The 14715-nt window shown below is 44.9% G+C and overlaps 1 protein-coding gene and 1 long non-coding RNA gene across 17 annotated transcripts in view; one reads left to right on the top strand and one right to left on the bottom strand.

Moving 5' to 3' along the window:
- KIAA1671 (KIAA1671 ortholog) overlaps positions 1-14715 on the bottom strand; it is a 130777-nt gene that overhangs the window by 54863 nt on the left and 61199 nt on the right. The window contains exon 1 of one of the 16 annotated variants that reach the window (XM_077917743.1): positions 843-1755. The exons of the other annotated variants lie outside the window; for them this stretch is intronic. Coding sequence (XP_077773869.1) covers positions 843-1127 — 285 coding nt within the window. The 5' untranslated portion in view covers positions 1128-1755. Of the gene's footprint in view, positions 1-842; positions 1756-14715 lie in introns of those variants that run through there. 16 annotated transcript variants of the gene reach the window in all.
- LOC144325183 (uncharacterized) lies at positions 1000-13904 on the top strand. The gene is made up of 2 exons (XR_013390520.1): positions 1000-1118; positions 13144-13904. It is a non-coding gene; the product is annotated as an uncharacterized LOC144325183 (long non-coding RNA).

The following is a 14715-nucleotide window of genomic DNA, read 5'->3' as shown; positions in this document are numbered from 1 at the left end:
GATTTCTTCAGGAAGCCCTTGTGTGTGTGCACTATGCAACTGCAAGTCCACATGGTCCTGTTCACACTCACACCCCCACACCCCCCCCCCCCGTTGACCTGGTTAGACTTTAAGGGAAGCTGAGCATGAGTGAACAAGAAACCTTTTACATGGCTCCCCAGCAGTGACTTAGCCCACAACCACAGACAGGCACCCAGGTGTTACGTTATCAACTGAGAGAACAAAAAGGCCAAACACAGCTCTTTTGTCTTTTGCCACAGGGCCCTCAGAAAGGGTGGCCAAGGGAGCATGTTGATCTTGGACCCAGGGTCAGTCAGGGACTTACTGGGAGGAAGGGTGAGTCAGGCTTCATCCCAAATACCATTTCCTAAGCTCCGGTTCAAAGTCCTCATAAGAGGAAGCACCCTTGAGCATTTGCAGAGTGTTTCCAGCTGTTCCTTCCTTGCCTCCCCTTCAAAGTTTAGAATTAGGGAAACAACATTCCAGAACAGAGGAGAAGACATTTATTCAGGACCAAGCTCCAAGCAACTCTCCCTAGGAGTGCTTTCTTTTTTAGCCCCATGCCTGCATCCAAGGACTTTGAGTTATTTCAAGAAGAAATGAGCCACAGACCAATCGCCCTGTTGCCCAAGTACCTTTGGGACAATGAAGGCTAAAAGATCTGAAAGAAACACCCAACAATGCTAAAATGATCAACAGCAAGAGGCTTTTTTCCTTCTTAAAACTAAACAGAGATACATTTGCAAGCACACAAACTGTAGCAGGGTTACCAGCCTAGAATGCAACAGCAACCATCCTGGCTCAGTTCATGTCATCCACCGGCAACTTAAAAGGGTGCTTACAAGGTCAGGCTGCTCCGAGCTGGCTTGCCTCTTCCTCAGAGAGGAAAGCCTTTGCTGACTGCGCATGGAAAACCTGCGGAAGGACTCTCTGCTCCGGGATGCAAAGTGCCTGAAGGAGGAGGTGCGCTTGAAAGGGGCTCTGCCTGCCCCCACCCCACTTGTTCGTTCATGGGCAACTGCAGTTGTGACTAAATTCAGTGCCTCTTGCAAGGACCTTCGCACGGAGCCCACCCAGTGGGTCATGTGGCTCTGCGCCACAGTCAGCTTGTCTCCAAGGTAATCCATCGCTCCAAGGCACCCAAAGAGGCAGATGGGCTTGCGGGGGGGGGGGGGAGAGACCGAGAAATTTACTTCCCCCTAAAATGAAACCAGAGCTGCCCGGGAGCCAGAAACTACTAAACACTCTTGAAAATCTAGTTACAAAAAGAAAAATGGGGAAAAGGAGCATGGGGGGTGGGGGGTGGAGGATGGAATAAGGCTGGTCTATTTCTATCTTCCTCAGTTGTGGGTGCCTCTTTGAACCAAATTCACCCAGTGAAAATGCATCTGATATATCAAGCACATTAAAAACAGAAATCTAGAGCTTGCTTTGGCAGCAGAATGGCATTTGGTCTTCTTTCTCATTCCCACACAGTCTCAGGGAACTCCTTTCCACAGGCCAGTTCAGCAATTTTCGAGTTGAGACTCCTAGAAAAGCAGCCCCTCTTCTCTTCCTTCCCCCTCTGGCCTGGTGAGCTTCTGGGGCAGCAGCACAGAGAATGAAGTTCCGAAGGTGGCCTTTGACCCATTCATGAGATGGGCTCTTCCCATCTCCCTAGAAAGCCAGTCCTTCAAAGGTAGGTACCAGTGATGGCCACAGAAGCCCCCACCCTGTCAGAGGTCCGTTTTAATCTCCGGCATCACCACGACCAGCACTTGCCTTAATTTCTAGAGCCCCGTCAGTTCCAAGATGGGGAGAACGATGTGAAGCATGCTGCCTTTGAGACCCTGCTTGCCTGACTCACAGCCTCCGGAAAGTCTTTTTCATGGCTCTGCGGCTCAGGAAGGGGCTTCCGTGGGGCGGGATGTTCTAGAGACTGAGAGCTTGAGAGTGAGCGATTGCTGGCTGTTCCAGGAGAGGCAGCAGAAAGGCAGGCTTCCTCAAAGCACTCCTCTCCACCTTTGTGCCACTAGAAGGCACCCTCCAGAAATGCTGCTGGCTGCCGCAGCACTGGGCAAGCCCACCTGGGTGTCTGCAAGTGGAGGGGTAGCTCGCTCAGGGAGACTCTGAGAGCAGCTTGAGGCAGAAGGGGCTCCAGGCGGTGGCCTCCTCCCCACTTAGAGGCACCCGGTTCCTCCTCTCCCCTCCTCTGCAACAGGAAGGAAAACAATGAATGAGATATAACCACTGCAGGGGCTGGGCTTGATTAGAGTACAGCCCGGGTTGTCATGGCAACCAAGGGGAACAGCATCTGCCTGGTGACTGGGCAGGCGGAGATCCCTTGGAATGATTCAGTTTGCATCTCATCACGTGGAACCTGGGCAATTGTTAACCCTTGCCTGCACATCAGGAGAGAAGCCACCTGGGCTTCTTGGAAAGCCTTCCTTTAGCAGCAACAGCCAGCAGAGGACTAAAACTGGTCACCCAGAGTGCTCTACAAAGCAAACCCCCCCTTCTGTTGACTGGGAGCAATTGTTTGTTTGTTTGGTCATCTGATGTTCTCCCCTAGCTTCATCTGGAGCTTGTAAGCTACTACAAACTTAGTATGGAAAAGAGCAAAGCAAAAAACGTATCCCCATTAAAAAATAGCTGTGAAGACAAAATGCTAGTCAATCAAGGTTAGCCGAACATAAATTATATGAAAAGATTCCAGAAATAAACAAAGTTATTCAGTGTCTGCACTGTCAGTTGAAGTTTACTTAATATGTTAAGTCACAGTGGTTCCTTCAGGGAACATCGACTGGACACACCAAAAGGGCAGCAGCTCAAATCAGAAACTAATAGATGCTTCTAAGTCATAAAAACCCCAGACTGTTTCTTGAATAGAACCACCAGTTACTATTGTAGGAATCAGAAACCCCTTTTTGTTATATTAACCTAAGGAACTGCCTCCTGATGAATAGCTAACTCCTTGAAACACCTATTATTTGAATTAATAAGTTTGCGTCCCGTTCAAGGTGGGTTTCTGAATATACTCTGTTCATGAGCAGCATTCTGGCCAGATCTTCTGTTGTTGTTGTTGTTGTTGTTGTTGTTGTTGTTGTTGTTGTTGTTGTTGTTGTTAACACCACCACCTTTCACAAATATGTCTCAAGGTGTTCCACAAAACATAAGAAAACAGTTAAAAACAGCAAATTAACTTTAAAAACTATACAAAGAAAAAACCTATGGCCGAAATCAATTCATTCAGCTAGGAAAACTTGTCAGAACAAAAAGGCATTCAATTGTTTCGTGAAAGCAGCAGCCACAGGAGAAGCCTTCCTCTGAGCTCTTTGGAACTCTCCTGCAGACCACAGCGACCTAATGGTTATATGAAAGATATGAAGCTCCTTCGAGAAACCTTCCCCTGAGCTGTATAGGGCCAAAATCTTGAACTTCGCCAATAGCAGTTGGCAGCTAGAGCAAGTCCTACAAATAAGGTGCTTTGTGGAAGGTTGTGAGTCTCCACCAGCAACCGAGCCACTGCATTCTGCTGCATCTGCAGTCTCTGGACCAGCCTCAAGAGCAGCCCCCCATAGAGTCCATGGACAAGGGTAGTTACACTATTTTGACCAAGGAATGGCAGTAGCTGAAGCTAGCAAATGGCACTCCTAGCCACCAAGGACACCTGCGCCTCTGTCAAGTGATAGAGCTGAATCCGGGAGCACCTCCAAATTGTGCAGCTGCTCCTCCAGGGAGAATGAGACTCCATCCATGACAGACCATAGGCCACGCTGGCTGGGGTGGATGAGAGCGGGGAGTCCAACAGCAACTGGAGGATCACAAATTCTTCATCCTGCACTAACGGGGCAAGAAGGCTTGTTCCAAGGGTCCTCTCATGTTCCAATGTTATCTTAGGTTATGTAGGCTCTTCTGGAAGCATAAAGGAGGGCAACATCACAAGAGGAGGATAGTTGAACTATGGAACTCCATCCCACAGGAGGCAGTGATGGCCACACACTTAGATGGCTTTGAAAGAGGATCAGACAAGTTCGCAGAGGAGGGGGCTATCTTTGGTCACTAGCCTCCACAGTTGGAAGTAGAAATGCTTCTATGGGGAGAGGGCTGCTCTTCTATGTAGATCCTGCTTGTGGGTTTCCTGCAAGCATCTGGTTAGCACTGTGAGAACAGGATGCTGGACAAGATGGGCAGTTGATCTGATCCAGAAGGCTCTTCTTACCGTCTTAAATGAAATGTTTGAGGGGGAAGGCTTGGGGTACAAAAAAGCTTGGGGTGCAAAGCTTTAAATCAGCTTTGGAGAACCTTGTAGGTAGCAGAGTTTAGTTCTGCACCCTCAGTACAAAAAAATATCAAAATCAATCAAGATGGTCTCATTCTATACAAAACTAGGGTTGCCATGTGTCCTCTTTTTCCAGGACTCCATGGCCTCTTTTTCATGATGAGTCACCATAGAGATCCATAGTTAAAAGCAGAAGTCAGCAAGTGTTCTCTTTTTTGCTCTTCAAAACCTCCCACCAAAGGAGCAATCATGTCACTAAAGTTACAAACCTGCTTTGATCATTATCCATTTGCAACCTATTAGGCACCTCCATTCCTGCAGCATTCCCAAAAGGATATCTGGTGTCCCCGTCCCCCCGAAAGAGGAGGAGGAGGAGGAGGCGGAAGAGGAGGAGGGGTGAAGCTTTCTGCCACTTGTTCAAAGCTGTAACTATCAGGAACCATCAGGCTGATGAACCTTTTTATAGCAGTCATCATTCCATTATTTTCTTCATGAGAGCACCACACCCTGAGCTCTCTCATTTTAAACGCATTGAGCATTTCATACAATATATCCTTGTAAGCAATACATTCCAAGCAAAAATCTGAAAGTGTGTGTCAGATTGGGGGTGGGTGTCGACAGGAGGTTATTAGCCATAAAGAGAAGCAAGCAGCAGAAAATTCAGTTTTATTCTTAAGTGAAATATGCACAATAATGTAAGGGGAACATCTGCAAACAGTGGTGTTCCAGCAGCAGGAAATGGGAGCCTGTAGAAGGAAAACAGAAACAGCAACTGCCCCCTGCAAAGAACGAGATATTTGTAGCTCAATCCTAATTTAGAGGAGAAGCAGCAACCTGAACAGGTGGGATGCTATAGCACTTGGGACCGCCTTCTTGATGGGCCTTGAGGACAATGATCCTAAAATTATTTTAATTTGGCAGCAAAGAGGATGCATGGCCAAAACATAAGAGCATGATGTGTGGCACATAATGCACTCATTTTATGGGCATTCGGTATACTAGGTCATGCAAATGTTTCATCCAGCGGTGCAAAGATTTTGTGTTGGCTTTATAGGCAGTCATTATTTGTCATCACCAACCAGCTCAGCAGAGTGGGCAACAAATTACCCCACCTGTCTCCAGAAGTCTCTGCAGTTAAGGAGAGGGAATGGGAGTTTTCAGTGCCGGGGGGGGGGGGGCAGATGTTATAGGCGAAGGGGATTGAGATATGGATATGCTCGTACCCCTTCCAATCTGCGCCCCATCCCGAGGGACGAGGGTAGGGTGAGCAAGGATTACTCACCTCCGTCACTGGTGCTGTGCAATGCCAGGTCTATAGGCAACAAAACCGCCTCCCTGCAAGATTTCTTTACCTCGCAGGGGGTCGACCAGGCTTGTGTGACAGAGACCTGGGTGCGCGAAGGGGAAACAGTTACCTTATGAGAGATGACGCCCCCGGGTTTCTCCGTCCTCCACCAGTCACTGACTGTGGGCCGGGGGGGGAGGGGTGGCATTATTAATCTGGGAAGATTGTTCTTTCAGGGCTCTACCATCACAATCGATCCCCGGCATTGAATGTGTTGGCCTAGTGTGGGGCTCCGAGGTGAGCTTGGCTGTCTGTCTGGTGTACCAGCCACCTAGTGCACCAGCAGCCACCCTGTCAGGCCTACTGGAGGTAGTGGCCGGCTGGGCCTTGGAGTTCCCTAACCTATTGGTATTGGTGGACTTCAACATCCATGCTGATGCCACTCCCTCCTCACAGGCTCTGGACCTGGCATCTTCCATGGCGACACTAGGGCTCTCCCAGTTTGTTTCGGGCCCCACACATCAAGCAGGCCACACGCTGGATTTGATCTTTGGCATAGGTATAGATGTGATCATGTCTCCTTCGATGAAGGTGCCATGGTCTGATCACTACGCTCTGAAAGCCAGGACTGACTTTCCACTCCCACCCTGCTTAGGTGGCGAACTAATTTGGGTTCGCCCGCAGAGGCTGATGGACCCTGATAATTCTGCCAAGCCTTGCGGGACCTTGCTCCCCCTGGCAACTCATTGACTGAGCTTGTTGAGGGCTGGAATATCCAGCTCCTGGCAGCCATCGATGAGATCGCACCTAAGTGCCCTCTGCGACCCCGCAGAAACCGGGCTCCCTGGTTTACCAAGGAGCTCTGGAAAATGGAAGTGGTACCTCAGATGGTTAGAGCGAGTATGGCAGGGTGCCCGCAATGGAGCCTCAAGAACATCTTATAGGGTTTTCATGAAAACCTACGAGATGGCAGTGAAGGCCACTAGGAAGTCTTACTTCTCGGCCTCCATTGTATTCGCTAGCTCTCGCCCAGCGCAATTATTTAGTATAATTAGGTCTTTAATGTCCCTCGAGGGACAGCCAAATTTAAATAACAATTTGACACACAGCTGTGAGGCATTTGCGAGCTTTTTTGCGGAGAAGGTCCTGTCGCTCCGCTGTGACCTCCCTGCCAATTTGGATACAATAATGGAACTGGAGGCCCCTCGACTGTCCTCGGGTCCAGTATTGGACCACTTTGACCGGATGTCCCCAGCCAATGTGGACAGACTCCTCCGAGCTGGTAAGCCCACCACCTGTCCTCTTGACCCGTGCCCGTCCTGGCTGAATAAAGCGTGTCCAGACGAGGTGCGGGCCCCCCTAGGGGATATCATCAATCTGTCCCTTGGCACCGAGACATTCCCAGGGGAACTGAAGAAGGCAGTGGTGCGCCCGCTCTTAAAGAAAACATCATTAGATCCTTTAGATCTATCCAATTACCGCCCGGTTTCGAATCTTCCGTTCCTGGGTAAGGTGATTGAGAGAGCGGTTGCTGAACAGCTTGGTGGGTTTCTGGATGAAACATCGGCCCTGGTATGACAGCTAAGAATGTGAACCTATTTAAAGATAACTATGAGAAATGCTGGGCGGAAGTGAAAAAAGTTTTAGAAATATGGTCAAATTTGAAGCTTTCACTGCTAGGCCGTATAGCTGTGATAAAAATGAATGTATTGCCAGGAATGTTGTTTTTGTTTCAAACATTGCAAATTTTGGATAAAGTGGATTGTTTCAAGAAGTGGCAGAGAGATATTTCTAGATTTGTCTGGCAGGGCAAGAAGCCTAGAATAAAATTTAAAATACTAACGGATGCAAAAGAAAGAGGTGGATTTGCCCTGCCAGACCTTAAACTTTATTATGAGTCGGCCGCATTTTGCTGGCTGAGAGATTGGCTGCTTCTTGAAAACACAGACATTTTGGATTTAGAAGGTTTTAACAATGTATTTGGGTGGCATGCATATCTGTGGTATAATAAGGTCAAAGCACATAAAGCATTTAAAAACCATACTGTCAGGAAAGCATTGTTTAATGTCTGGATAAGATATAAGGACTTACTTGAAAATAAAACCCCAAGGTGGTTGTCACCGATGGAAGCGAAGGCTCAGAAAAAGTTCAATATGGAGGCCAAATGGCCGAAATATTAGGAAATTTTGGAACAAGAGGGAGATAAATTGAAATTGCAGAGTTTTGAAAAACTAAAAAATAAAGTGCGAGATTGGCTTCATTATTACCAAATAATGGAGGCATTCAATGTGGATAAGAAAATTGGCTTCCAGGTGGAAAAATCAAAATTGGAAACAGAACTGTTAGATCCCAAAACTAAGACTTTGTCAAGAATGTATAACTTGCTGTTGAAATGGAATACTCAGGATGAAACGGTGAAATCTGCTATGATTAAATGGGCACAAGATGTTGGACATAACATTATGATGGCTGACTGGGAACAGTTATGGACCACAGGTATAAAGTTTACGGCATGTAATGCCTTAAGAGAGAATATTATGAAAATGATATACAGGTGGTACATGACACCAGTCAAGCTTGCAAAAATCTATCACTTGCCCAATAATAAGTGTTGGAAATGTAAAGAAACTGAAGGTACATTCTTTCACCTTTGGTGGACGTGCCCAAGGATTAAGGCTTTCTGGGAGACGATATATAATGAAATGAAAAAGGTATTTAAATATACCTTCCTGAAGAAACCAGAGGCCTTTCTCCTGGGCATTGTCGGCCAATTGGTGCCAAAGAAGGACAGAACTTTCTTTATGTATGCTACAACAGCAGCGAGAATACTTATTGCAAAGTACTGGAAGACACAAGATTTACCCACACTGGAAGAATGGCAGATGAAGGTGATGGACTATATGGAACTGGTGGAGATGACCGGCAGAATCCGAGACCAGGGAGAAGAGTCGGTGGAAGAAGATTGGAAGAAATTTAAAGACTATTTACAGAAATATTGTAAAATTAATGAATGTTAGAATGATGTTGGAATGAAGTTAAGTGGTTTTAGCAGCAATGTTATTAAGGTTTATGTAAAAATGGATTGTTAATAGATGGGAACTTGAAGTAATAATATACTAAGATTAAGGATTAAGATAAGAACAAAAAGGGAAAGGATTTGCTGAATTAATTAACTGATCTGGGATGCAAAAAAGGGAGGTGTGAGGAGGTCCGGGAAACAAGTGAACGAAAGACAAGATATGGAAAGACTGATTTGTTTTTAATTGTTATTCTATTTTTTCTGTTTTTTGTATTTTATTTTCTCTTTTATAATTATTATTTTTTTGTATTATTGTAATTTTGTTTGAAACTTTAATAATTTTTTTTTTTTTTTTAAAGAAACATCGGCTCTGGATCCATTTAAATCTGGCTTCGGCGCTGGTAATGGGACCGAGATGGCTCTGGTCACTCTAACAGCTGGATCGAGGCGGGTCGGGGCTGCTGATTCTTCTAGACTTGTCAGCAGCCTTCGACATGGTCGATCACGAACTCCTGGACCACCGCCTTGCCGCCGTGGGGATCCAGGGCACAGTCCTTCAATGGCTGCGCTCGTTTCTCTCTGGTCAGGGACAGAGGGTGGCGCTTGGGGGGAATTGTCATCACGCCACTCCTTGGTGTGTGGAGTGCCGTAGGGTACAATACTCTCCCTGATGCTTTTCAACAACTTTATGTGCCCCCTCGCCCAGCTTGTCCGGAGTTTTGGGTTGGGCTGCCATCAGTATGCTGATGATACCCAACTCTATCTGTTGATGAATGGCCATCCTGACTCGGCCCCAGACACACTGATCAGATGTTTGGAAGCTGTGGCTGGATGGTTACATGGGAGCCGGTTGAAGTTAAATCCTTCGAAGACAGAGGTCCTTTGGCTGGGTCGGGACGATATGGGCTTGGGGGGGGCAACTCCCATCTCTTATGCGGGCGCAATTAGTGCCAGCGCCGTCCGTTAAGAGATTGGGTGTAATCTTCGACACCTCCCTTTCCATTGAGGCACAGATTGCAGCTATAACAAAGGTGGCATTTTTTCATCTCCGCCAAGCTAAGCAGTTGGCTCCTTACCTCTCTCGCCCTGACCTAGCCATTGTGATCCATGCGGTCACCTCCAGGCTGGATTATTGTAACTCGCTCTACGTGGGGCTGCCCTTGAGACTGACCCAGAAACTCCAGCGGGTGCAGAATGCCGCGGTGAGACTCCTTACAGGGTCCTCGCTGCAAGATCACATTCACCCGGTGCTATACCAGCTGCACTGGCTCCCGGTGGAGTATAGGATCAGGTTTAAGGTGCTGGTTTTAACCTTCAAAGCCCTATACGGCCTAAGACCCTCGTACCTACGGGACCGTCTCTCCTGGTATGTCCCACAGAGGGACTTACGGTCTTCAAACAAAAACATCTTGTTCTTCTAGAAGAATTTATTAAGAAGTATGGACTACCAAAGATCTCAGATCAAAGTAAAATGATTCTGAATGAGAAAATAACAGGACAAGAAATAGAGGGTGCCATTCAGAATATGCAGTTGGGAAAATCTCCAGGACCAGATGGCTTAACGGCTAGATACTACAAGGCATTGAAGGAATGGATAATACAACCATTGAAGGAGGTCTGTAATGAAATTTTGGAAGGGAAAAAGGCACCTGAATCGTGGAAAGAAGCTTTTATTTCACTTATACCGAAAACAGAGACTGAAAAGAACCAGGTTAAAAACTACCGCCCTATATCATTACTTAATGTGGATTATAAAATCTTTGCAGACATTTTAGCAAAAAGACTGAAGAGAGTGCTGATAGGGGAGATTCACAAGGACCAAACAGGCTTTCTTCCAGGGAGACATATGTCGGACAATGTGAGGAACATTATAGACATTTTGGAACTGCTGGAAGTGAACATTAACAGAAAGGCGGTCTTGATTTTTGTGGATGCGGAGAAAGCCTTTGATAATATTTGCTGGACCTTTATGAAGAAGAATCTCCAAGGGATGGGGGTAGGCCAAGGTTTTGAAAACGGTATAGGTGCTATATATTCTAAGCAAAAAGCAAAGTTGATTGTGAACAATGTGGTTACGGAAGAAATACCTATAGAAAAAGGCACACGACAGGGATGCCCAATATCCCCTTTACTTTTTATAACAGTCCTGGAGGTCTTGTTAAACATGATTAGAGGGGACCAATTGGTTAAAGGAGTTCAGGTCAGAGCCAGAAATTACAAACTAAGGGCATTCGCAGATGACCTAGTATTGACTTTGCAACAGCCAGATACTAGCACCAAAAGAGTATTAGAACTAATTGAGATATTTGGTCAAGTAGCAGGATTTAAACTGAACAAGCAAAAAACTAAAGTGTTGGAGAAAAATCTAACAATGGCAGAAAAAGAGAAGTTTCAGAGTGAAACAGGTTTAGTAATAACAAAAAAGGTGAAGTACCTGGGTGTGAACTTGACTTCTAAAAATGTGAATTTATTTAAAGACAATTATGACAAATGTTGGACAGAGGTGAAGAAAGATCTAGAAATATGGTCAAGGTTGAGACTTTCCTTGTTAGGCCGAATTGCTGTCATCAAGATGAATGTATTGCCTAGAATGTTGTTTTTATTTCAGACACTCCAGATCCTGGACAAAATGGACTGTTTCAAGAGGTGGCAAAAAGACATATCAAAATTTGTCTGGCAGGGCAAAAAGCCCAGAATAAACTTTAAGATCTTAACTGATACAAAAGATAGAGGGGGGTTTGCCCTGCCGGACCTGAGACTTTATTATGAATCGGCAGCGTTCTGCTGGCTGAAACAATGGCTGCTTCTTGAGAACACAGACATTTTGGATCTGGAAGGGTATGACAATAGATTTGGTTGGCATGCATATATATGGTATGACAAGGTAAAAATACATAAAGGTTTTAAAAACCATATTGTCAGGAAAGCACTATACAATGTTTGGATAAGATACAAAGATCTACTGGAAAGTAAAACTCCCAGGTGGCTATCACCAATGGAAGCTAAAGAGACAAAAAAACTTAATATGGAGTCCAAATGGCCAAAATATTGTGAAATCTTAGAGCAAGATGGTGAAAGGGTTAAATTACAGAGTTATGACAAATTAAAGTCTAAAGTACGAGATTGGTTGCACTACCTTCAGATAAACGAGGTATTCAAACAGGACAGGAAAATAGGTTTTCAGATGGAGAGGTCGAAATTAGAAACAGAATTGTTAGAACCCAATACTAAGAACTTGTCAAGAATGTATAATTTGCTGCTGAAATGGAATACACAAGATGAAACAGTAAAATCAGCTATGATCAAATGGGCACAAGACATAGGTCATGACATTATGTTTGATGACTGGGAAAGGTTATGGAATACTGGTGTTAGGTTTACGGCTTGTAATGCTTTGAGAGAAAACATAATGAAAATGATCTATAGGTGGTACATGACCCCAGTCAAACTTGCAAAAATTTACCATTTGCCCAATAATAAATATTGGAAATGTAATGAGACTGAAGGTACTTTCTATCACCTTTGGTGGACCTGCCCGAAGATTAAAGCCTACTGGGAAATGATCTATAATGAAATTAAAAAGGTCCTTAAATGGACATTTTTTAAAAAACCAGAGGCTTTTCTCCTGGGCATGGTGGGCCAATTGGTGCCAAGGAAGGATAGAACTTTTTTCATGTATGCTACTACAGCAGCAAGAATTCTTCTGGCAAAGTATTGGAAGACGCAGCAGCTACCCACTCTGGAAGAATGGCAAGCGAAGGTGATTGACTACATGGGAATGGCAGAGATGACCGGCAGAATCCGAGACCAGGGGAGTGAGACAGTGGAAGAAGATTGGAAGAAATTTAAAATATATCTTAAAAACTGTTGTAAAATTGATGATTGCTGAGATGTTATGGTGTTAAGAAACAGAGAATTGCAGCTGTAAATCATAAATTTAAGGAAACTATAATGAAAATCAGTTAATTAATTGAATGGAGGGTTGCTGAGAAAGGGTAAATATAAGGATGCAGAAAAAGGGAGGTATGGGGAAGTCCGGGAAGCAAGGTGAAAGAAAATAAGTTTAAGATATTATTTATGTTTATCCGTGTGTATGTTTTGTTTTGTCATATTGTTTGTTTTTATTATATGTCTGGAAAACTAATAAAAATTATTTATAAAAAAACAAACAAACAAAAACATCTTGAAGGTTCCAGGCCACAGAGAGGTTAGGCTGGCCTCAACCAGAGCCAGGGCTTTTTCGGCTGTAGCTCTGATCTGGTAGAACGCTCTGTCACAAGAGCCTAGGGCCCAGCGGGACTTGACATCTTTCCACAGGGCCTGCAAGACAGAGCTGTTCCACCAGGCCTTTGGCCAGGGCACAGCCTGACTCCCTCCTTTGGCAATCCTCACAGAACTTCTAGCCCAATGGTTGCCATTAATTTGATTGGAATTAATTTTATAATGAAATGATTTTAGAATGTTTTATCGTTTTACTGTTGTTAGCCACTCTGAGCCTGGCTTCAGCTGGGGAGAGCGGGATATAAATAAAATTTATTATCATTATTATTATTAACATTTTACACTCTTGAATCATAGATTTGTAATATTGGAAGGTATCCACAATGCCGTGTAGTCCAACCCCCTGCAACACAGGAATCTCAACTAAAACATCCATGACAAGCTCGTATTCATCACTCTCTCAAATGGACAATTTATTGCTGCATTAAAAGCAAAGAGAAACATCAGCCAGAATGGAAGGCAGCATGTCTGCAACATCTTCATTTCAAGGAAGTCAGAAACAAAAGTTCCAAGGCCTCCCCTCCCCAGGCAAGTGGCTGTTCTCTTCACTACACATCACAGTCACATTTACATATCATAAATATATATGTTTTAAGAGAAGAAACTTACTGAAAGGCAGGCCTTATTTATGAATTTTTTGAATGACAAAATTAGATAACAACATCCCACCCAATGCCTCTTATACAGTGGTACCTCGGTTTACAAACTTAATCCATTCCGGAAGTCTGTTCTTAAACCAAAGCCCTTCTTAAACCGAGGCATGCTTTCCCTGATGAAGCCTCCTGCCGCCGGTGCCCTTCCACTGTTCGGCTTCCGTTCGTAGACCGAGGTAAAGTTCTCAAACTGGAACACTGCTTCCGGTTTTGCGGAGATCGTATACTGAATAGTTGATAAACAGGGCTGTTCTTAAACCGAGGTACCACTGTACATTGCTCCAAAATAAGCTGAAAACCTGTTGTACAACTGGGGTAAATATGTGCAATGTATGAGTCCAATTTTTTATGCTTTACTTTGATCTGTGATATTTTTGTAATAAAAATACTAAGCAACATTCTTAATTAGCACTTAGGATACTGATGTATGATGGGACACAAGCCTTGCACATTTTAAAAATACCGTATTTTTCGCTCTATAACACGCTCCCAACCATAACACGCACATAGTTTTTAGAGGAGGAAAACAAGAAAAAAAATATTCTAAACAAAACAGTGGATGTATGATTTTTGTGGTTCATGCTGTGGCCACAGACATGTGATCTAACGATGAGTTTGGGGTAGCCCAATGCAAAAATCCTGAGGATCCATGTGGATCCGTGCTTTGTAACCACGTGAATGAAGGAACTGTCAGTAATGTATGGTATCTCCAATACAGTGATGAAGGAAGAGGGGGGGAGCTCGCACTTGTCCTAGGCAAAGCAGCCAACTCCTATAGGCCTAGGTGCCTTCACCCCCTCCATTAAATATTTGAGGGAGTCATCCTCCCCCCATGCTGATGGACATTGCCATTCATATAAGGTACCAGTGTGCATGCACTTTGTCTTGAGATCATTGCAGTCTGTGAGATGGGGCTTACCTGTACCTGCCCCCCCCCCAATATTTTATTGAAATTGGAAGAGGGAGGGAGGGAGGGAGGGAGGGAAGAGAGATGGAGAGCTCACATTTGTCCTAGGCAAAGCAGCTAACTCCTATGGGCCTAGGTGCCTTCACCCCCCCATTAAATATTTGAGGGAGTCATCCCCCACCCCCCATTGTGGTATGTGAGTGGGGCTTACCTGGCTGTCTCCCCAATATTTTTTGAAGCTGGAAGAGGGAGGGAGGGAGGGAAGGAAGAGAGAGGGGGAACTCACATTTGTGCAGCTGCCTTGCCTCG

Source organism: Podarcis muralis, chromosome 13 (genome assembly GCF_964188315.1).
Source record: "Podarcis muralis chromosome 13, rPodMur119.hap1.1, whole genome shotgun sequence".
Lineage (NCBI taxonomy): Eukaryota > Metazoa > Chordata > Lepidosauria > Squamata > Lacertidae > Podarcis > Podarcis muralis.
The sequence above is the reverse complement of the archived record's forward strand: the minus strand, read 5'-3'. Positions and strand labels throughout refer to the sequence as shown.